An 8,344-nucleotide genomic window follows, 5' to 3' on the forward strand; every position below is an offset into this window, starting at 1 on the left:
AATGGCAGCTAACTCACACCCCAGCAGGTCTGATACACAGACAATACCTTACACACACACATGCCTGATACACAGACACTCTCTTCACCTTAACCTGCCGGATCAAACAATGTGAGACTCTTCCTCTCCGTTACTGCCACTCAACGAGGGGGAGACCCACCACCGTGCTTGGAGGAAACATCCGACCAGACATCCCACCAGCTAGCCCATTCCCAGAACAAGTTGGACTCCTTCCACCCGGCAACGCTGGGCGCACTGCAAGGCACACTTCCCCCTGCACCAAATCTGAAAACAGCTGCAGCCTGTGCACTGGAGCAGACACAATAGAAAATCCCATACCCCGAACTAGTGCAGCCTCGCTAGTATCAGACTCCTCTGAAAAAGGAGAACTGACGCCAGAATAAAATGAACCTAATGCGCCGGATTTTTAACAGGCACCCCTACGCTCGTCAAGGAAACGAAACCGCTGATACAAAAGGCAAATAATCACAAGGAACTTTCTCACACACCTGACGAGAACGTTGATCCGAAACCACCCTTACCACTGGAGCGGCTTAATGCAGCCGACTCTACATTCATCGTTTATTTCGGTTCTTTAGAGCAGGGTTTCCGAACCATGGGCCGCAGAGCATCATCCAGTGGGCCAAGAAAATATTTCAGGTTTTTTTTTTTTCAGTTGAGAACAATATTAATTAGGGCTGTCAAAGTTAACGCGTTAATCTATGAGATAATTGTGGCCGAGATTAATGCGATAAAATATTTTATTCGCAGTTAACGCAACTTTGTTACTTCCGGTGTCCATTGACACCTGGCACGAAACCACCGCGTGCCTGCAGTCAGTTAAATAGGAGAGACCGAAACGGTAGTTGAAGATGGAGAGAGCAGAGGATTGTTGGGCGGAAAGTTTCTGTTTTAAGAGTCAAAATGACGGAACAATCGACAAAACTAAAGTTGTATGTAGCATTTGTCAAGATGAATTTAGCCATCAAAGAAGCAGCTCGTCTTTAAGTTATCATCTTAATGCAAAGCACCCGACAGAAAGCAGTCCCAGGTTAGATGGTCGCCAACCCACATTCCACGACTTCTCTAGGAAAATAACTAGACCAGTCCGTGAAAAGGTTACCAACGCTTAAGCAGTTTGGGTTGCTGGTGACTGTCGGCCCATCAACATAGTTGAGGACGGTGGGCTGACTGAGGTGATTCGAATTGCTTCAGGGGACAATTCTTACGATTTACCGTTGAGGGGCACCATTGTGTCTCGCATACATTTCTCGTATGACGGCGAGAGAGCACGAAAAATTCAGCTCCTCGAGCAAGCTGCCAGCGTCGCCCTTACTGGTAAACACTGGACGTCAGTCAGCAATGGCAATTACCTGGTTGTCACAGCTCATTTTATTGACAATGTATGGAAATTGAGATCTTTTGCATTGGAAGTAAAAAAACAGAGGCGCGACATACAGCGGAGAACTGTGCAGAGGAATTAATCGACGTCTCAAACAGATGGGAGATAAGTAGCAAACTGACCACTTTAGGCACCGATGGTGCCCGTAACATGTTGGCAGCTGCTAGGCTACTTCCATTTTAACATCTACCCTGCGCGGCACAGTCTGTACCTGGCTGGTACTTTATAGGTATGAGTTATAGGCCTGAGCCTCTTTGAAAACACAGTTCTGTGTGTAGTTTTGTATTTAAAAACAAAAATACAATTAAACAAAAATAATGCTGTCTGATAGTGATTACTCGTTAATTTATAAGATTTAGTTTTTAGAAAGTTAAACAAACTTTTAATCGCAATTAATCTAGATTAATGAATTTCAAAATGTGAGATTAATTAGTAAATGTTTTGGTAACACTTTAGAATAACCCTCCTTAATAAACCGTTTATGAAGCATTTGTTGATAGTCTGTTAATCATTTACAAATCATTCTCCCAACATTCACAAACGTTAGTAAGGTATTTATAAATGAGTAGTAATGTATTTATGAACATGTTTTCTAATGCTCTATAAGATTTGTTAATAAGGACATTAGTAAGCGATTTATAAATGAGTATTAATGTATTTATGAACATGTTTCAAATGATTTTCTAATGATCTAAAAGATAATTTATAAGGGCATTAGTAAGCTATTTGTAAACGAGTAGTCATGTTTGTATGAACATGTTTCAAATGAATTTTTAATGATCTAAAAGATCGTTAATAAGGACATTAGTAAGCTATTTGTAAACGAGTAGTCATGTTTTGTATGAACATTTTTCAAATGATTTTCTAATGATTTATAAGATCATTAATAAGGTATCTGATAATGGTCTGCTCACATTTTGTAAATCATTTACAAATGATTAATCAACCAGGTTTCAATGAGTTACTAATGATTTGTAAGATCATTTTTATGGTATGTGATAATGGTCTGCTCACCATTTATGGGTCATTATGAATAACCTTTGTCATGCATAAGCTCTTGTCTAATTCATGAGTGAAATAATATATGTTAGCACATGTAACACCTCAGTTTATGCTTAATATAGGTTTTTAGAAATCATTTATTAATCATTAGTAAAGTGTTTTGCATGGGTTGATATAAAGCGGGCACTATCTATACTTTATAAGCATTTACAAATGGCCCGTAACTGAGGAACATACTATAGAAACCATTTACTAATCATTAGTAAAGTGTTTTGCATGGGTTAATATAAAGTGGGCACTATCTATACTTTATAAGCATTTTTAAATGGCCTGTTACTGAGGGACATACCATTAGTAGACACTTTTGCAGCAACTGATGTAAAGTGTGACTACATACATGCTCCGTCAAAGTTTCCAAAAATGACCTCAGACGTTAAGTTGTTAAACAAATGAATGGCAAAAGCACACAACACAGCATCGAGGAAGTAAAGTGAAATTGGAAAACATTTATTTGAAAAAACTACACTACTGTTCTGCCTTCTCTAAGAAATGCTTGTAAGTAAACCTAAATTTTGTAGCTTTAGTAGCTAGAGATAAGTAAATTCTGCCACCTAGTGGACAGCCCACACAAGGGAAGACGCGCAAGCTTGGTCTTCATTTATCGAGTTGTACCACGAGAGAACACACTGGTTTTCTTTAAGCTGAAGTCATCCTCTAAGAGCATTCTTCCACGCGCGAGCTTTGGATAGTATTTGTCTGTAAGTGCATATTATATTGGGTTTTGTTGTTGTATAAATGCCGTTTAGCCATCTTTGGAAATAGGTTGAATGTACATTTATAAATGTCGCGAATTTACAGCTAGAAAATAGCTAAACTATGCTAGCTCTTGCAGTCATGCTATCTTTGTGCCACATTGTTTTACGTGGTATTTATGTATGTCTTTGTTTTTGTCTGTTCCAGTTTTACAAAAAGTCAATCTTGTATGAATAAGTGCAGAAGGGGAAAACAGTAAACGCAAGAAAATCAAGACTTGTGGTTTATCTTTATTCATTCAAAGAAAAGTGTTAGCTAGCTGTCTAAGCCTGCTAAAAGGAAACGCAGGTGGAGGACAGCATAACTACCAATAAATGCACATTTAACCATGCGTTCTACTCTCTAACAAGAACAACAAAAATGCAACAATGCAAATACAACAAAGGTGATCAGCCAGTCACTTGCCTTTATTTATTGGCAGAAGTTTGCCAGTCTCTTTAAATGCTTTAATTTTTGTCATAATGCTGTCATCACCCTCAATGGCATCTTTACACCGTTGTGTAAAACAACTGAGCTTCTCCTTCTTGGAGCACCTCTCTCTGAGCTCTGAAAAGGTTTCTGGGGCAGCAATGCAAAGTTCTGCCATTGGGGCATTCACGGCAATGGTGTTGCGGTCAACACCGACAGCTCTGAAAGCTGCCCCCATGGTCCTTCCTTTCCGGCAGATTTTTAACACCTTTCGGTATTGGGCCACCACCTCTTCAGGATCTCGAGCTTCAAATTAGAGAAGGTAAAATGAGTACAGCGCACATCATATACATTCTACTAATTAAATGATCAAACTTGATAAACTTGAAAGCGGGTGTAGACTTTCCCCCGCCACTGTATATTCTTATTACCTCTCTGGTAAACACCTTTCCCCTTTGTTTTCTTTTTCTTCTTCCTTCCCTCATCCGTGTCGGAAGAGTCGGAAGAAGAGTCGGATGACGAGTCGGAGGAATCGGACCTGGAATTAGCTGAAGCGCTGGAATTGATGTGAGGGACTTTTCTTGTCCTCTGATGGACAGATATCCTTGTCCTTTTTTCTTGCTGCTAAAAACAGACAATGGCCGAGGATGATTAGTGGAAAATATAGGCATGTGGGTGGCACACTAGTAAGTGTGTTGGTCTAATATTAATACCAATCACCTGCACTCAGTGTATTATAAACACTGTAATTACAATGCAGTTACATTATTATACCACAAAATGGCGCTGTAAGACCACAAATGGAGAATACAGGCATTGCCTGGGAGTCTAAACTCTAGCTACCACCACGATCAGAACACTTGGACCTCCGTATTACAGTGTAGTACACAGGCTAGTACAGGTCGATGCAAACGTATGCAAGGAAATTACTAGTGTTAATCAACATAAAACACGAATAGAGTAATGCTAGCTGGAACATAAAATTATGCATTTACATCATCAGTAACGCACACGGCAACACAATGTTAACTTTATGCTAGCATAAGAGATTATAAGCACGTGGTATAAGACCATGGGGGCACGTGTTAGCGTCTGGCAGGAAAGGGAAGTGGAAGTTTCCAAGAGTATTGTCAAATATGGCAAATTGACTTACTCATAGCCAGTTGTTCCCTCAGAAAGTCTCTCTCCTTGGTCATTTCTTTCAGCATCTCCTGCTGCCACTCTACTTTCTGTCTGGCCATCTCCAGCTCATGGCGTAGTCTGTTTGCCGTTAATTGAGCATTTGGAGCCATTATGGTCATAGCTAAATGTTTGGGGGAAAGAATAATATTTTTCAATAAAAATGTTCATACCGCTAATTTCCAATAATGAAGGTTAATGATATGCAAATTCAGCAAGAAGGGAAATAGTTTCGTTTGTCTAAGGTTACTACCTAGGTAGTAAATATGTACATTAATGCCTGTCGGAACGACACTCAGGCGTGAGACCGCTGAAACAAGTGAATGCTAGCTATCAACAGCTGTCAATGGCAAGCTAGCTAGCGCTTATAGCCGGTTAGCTAGCTAACCACTGCGGCTCACTCATGTGCATTAGCTTGGCTTGCAACTTACCGGTGGAAGAAGTTCCCGCCTCGTCCTCCGCAACCGATTGACGATTGGCAGTAGTATTGCTTTTCATCGTTTTCGCTGGTGTAGAACGTTTTGAGCCAGCTACGTTTGATGTACAAGACCGAGTGTGAGCACGTTTCATCTCTGCAGTCTTCAACATTCGTGTCCCGACTCCCTTGAACAGCTTCAATGCTCAACCTACCTTCTCTGAGCAAACTTAAACTTGTCACGCTCCAAGCTGATCCTAGGCTGCTCTGCTTCGTACTTCATCTTGTCATGCGCCATTTGTAACAACAGTAACTCCTTTTGCTGTTCAAAGGAAAAACTCTTACTACCAAGAGCACCCTCAACAACGCCTCCCGTTTTACCCGGTGTTACATCCACATGGCTCGATGTGGAGATAACAGAAATGGGGAGACCACAGAGTTAAGATTTAAAGCAAAAGATAGTTTATTAACTGATTAAATGAAAATACTTACAAAAAGTCAGTAAAAGTAAAGCTCCATGTAGTGCAGATCAGCATAGTGTATGTGTAGCATGTGTAGTGGTAAAATGTCAAAAGAGGATCAGCCCTGTGCAAAAAAACGAGATCAGAGAAGAGCCGACCCTTGAGCTCACATCAGGAACTCTTTTTAAATGTCCTGCTAATCATCTGTCATCTAGCCACAAGACGGCTCCCCCTGTAGACCGGAGGGAGAGGGACAGCCCAAAGTCATATTATAACCAGGGTTTTAGTGAGGCAGACCCAGCACGGCCAAGCCGGGCATGACACCCGACAACACTTTCATATCATACAAGTTAGCCTTCAATATCGACTTAACTGTATCTTTCAGCCTTCTGTCACTGATGACAATTTCATAGTGGTCCGCAATTTTTAATAACTGGTTGTTACATAGTCATGGGGTTGGTTTTGCTTCCTGCTCTGGACTGTGCATTTCTTCCTGTAGATGGAGACTGGGCGTGGTCCTGTAATTACTGGGGCCGGCCTTCAAGAATAAAAGCCATCCACTTTCCAAGATGGAGGCTCGCCCTCGCCTCGCAAAGACAGACGCTGGCACACTCAATACTATAGTCGATTGACTGTTTACTTGAACGCTCCATTATACTTCTGCTAAGATTCTTCATCTTGTTTGTTTGTTACCGGTGGTTATTTTCAGCACGTTATTAGTTTAGTTAGTTAGTATAGGTAAGTAAGTGGACTGCGGAAGACTCACTTTTTGGTTTTGCCTGTCTCGTGGGTTGTACGTCGGGCACGGGAGCCAGGCAAGTTCACAAACACCAACACAGCAAGTGTGAGGTTTTCTTTTTCCTTTCAGTTTTGTAACCACCTTGTTTTTGTACGGGATTTTAGCGTTTGGTTTGTTATCAGTAAACTTATATTTTTGTTCACTAAACCAAACTCAGTTTATGTTACGTTTTCTGGTTTGGGATTCATAACACTGGTCTTTGGTGCAGTCCTCCAAAAACAAATCTGATGGAGTCTCAAAGACCTGAGCCATTTTTAAACCCCAGACCAATTGAACACAATAGTCAACACGCTGGCTGTAACCCGACAAACAAGAGCGTCCCCTCTATCTGCCTAACCAAATGCTACCTAACTCACCCTGGTCTTCATGTGGTTACTCGCGGTGGGTATTTATGCACTCGATACAGCTGGCATGAGGAAGCGGCCAGTTACTGGCAACAACCCTATCACCACGGACATGCTCCCGAGACAAATGCTCTAGCCGCTTTCACCCCAACACTAAAAATAAAATAAAAAAAACAGCGAAACTCAAAGGAGCAACACTGCTGTGCCTAACAGGGGAACAAAATAGCCTTAGCTCCAACACAATTACACCAGCACGTCAACTTACCTTCCTTTGGTCCAGCAGTTTTCCAAATCGTGCCCAGCCACAACGAGGATAACCAGCTAACGCGCACCACCAAAATACTTCCGAATCCAAAACAGGACGAGCCCCCAATTTGTCATGTCCGGCTCACAGACATGACAAATAATAGAAGTCCACACAGAGTTAACGCCAAAAACACTATTAGTTTATTAGCAACTACTATGATACTATCTGGCAAAACTACGGTGAGGTGTGAAACAGTACGGTTGTCGTGTATGCATGTATGCTAGGGCAGTAGGTGTAATGTTGTATCCTAACAAGTACGTAACAATGAGCATGGCGCGAGCAGAGCGTAGGGAGCAAGATTTCCCCTTTCTCTCTCTGAATCCCTGTCCGAAGCTCTCTTTGGCACCGGTGGAATACTCTCAATGACTAACGAGCCGACCACACCTGCTGGGCATCTGCAACACAGACAAAGACAAGCAGCCAGCCCAGCACCCAAAAGAGGCGGGGTCGTCACAAAACATTTAGCCTCATAGCAAAGCTAACTATCGACACTTGGTGTGTTAATGTACTCACCTTCAAAGGGAAGTTTCGCCAGCCGCTAACAACACTAAGCTACTGCTACTAAACAAAAAGCACTAAGTACTACTGTACACTAAAATATATAAATATTAAACTAAATTTGAATAATACACTCAAACACTATAGATACAAACACTAAATCTAAATACTATAAACACTCAAATCTAAGTACTATATAAACGCTAAGTCTAAACACTATAAATACACCTGCCTTTACTAACTAACTAAAGTTGCAAATTAGAAGCAAGTTTCTGATCATACAACTTACTTCTTGTGCCCTCCGAGTCCACTATTTCGTTTCCTTGGCTGTCGGTCAGGGTAAGTGGCTCATCACAGCTTAAGGCATCCTTCACCTTTGCTGTTATTCTTTCAACAGATGCATCAGCTTCCAAACAGCGAATGACCACTGTCCTGGAAGTACTGAGCTTGACCTGGGGATAAATCTTCTTCAAATCACACCTATGGGCCTAAAATTATATTTATATATTATAGGATGAGATTTTAGCAGCAGAGATCAGTTACGTATTTAACAAGTAACCTTTGGAACGATCTTGCTTGGAACATGCCGCTAGCTCGTGGTGGTGTTTCGGTGGAAGCAGAAGCAGAAGGTGAGGGTCGGCGCGTGATGGCAAAAGGAACACCAGCAGTGGGTGGGAGCTGATCTGGATCTCCATGGACCTCGTAATGACCGCGAT

The 8,344-nt window shown here is 41.6% G+C and overlaps 1 protein-coding gene across 1 annotated transcript in view; it reads left to right on the forward strand.

Moving 5' to 3' along the window:
- The first annotated feature begins 8,211 nt into the window (after positions 1-8,211).
- LOC116221564 overlaps positions 8,212-8,344 on the forward strand; it is a 1,365-nt gene continuing 1,232 nt past the window's right edge. The window contains exon 1 of the mRNA XM_031572732.1: positions 8,212-8,295. Within this exon, the coding sequence (XP_031428592.1) occupies positions 8,212-8,295 (84 nt within the window). The remainder of the gene's footprint in view (positions 8,296-8,344) is intronic.

The sequence above is a fragment of the Clupea harengus genome, chromosome 8 (assembly GCF_900700415.2).
Source record: "Clupea harengus chromosome 8, Ch_v2.0.2, whole genome shotgun sequence".
Lineage (NCBI taxonomy): Eukaryota > Metazoa > Chordata > Actinopteri > Clupeiformes > Clupeidae > Clupea > Clupea harengus.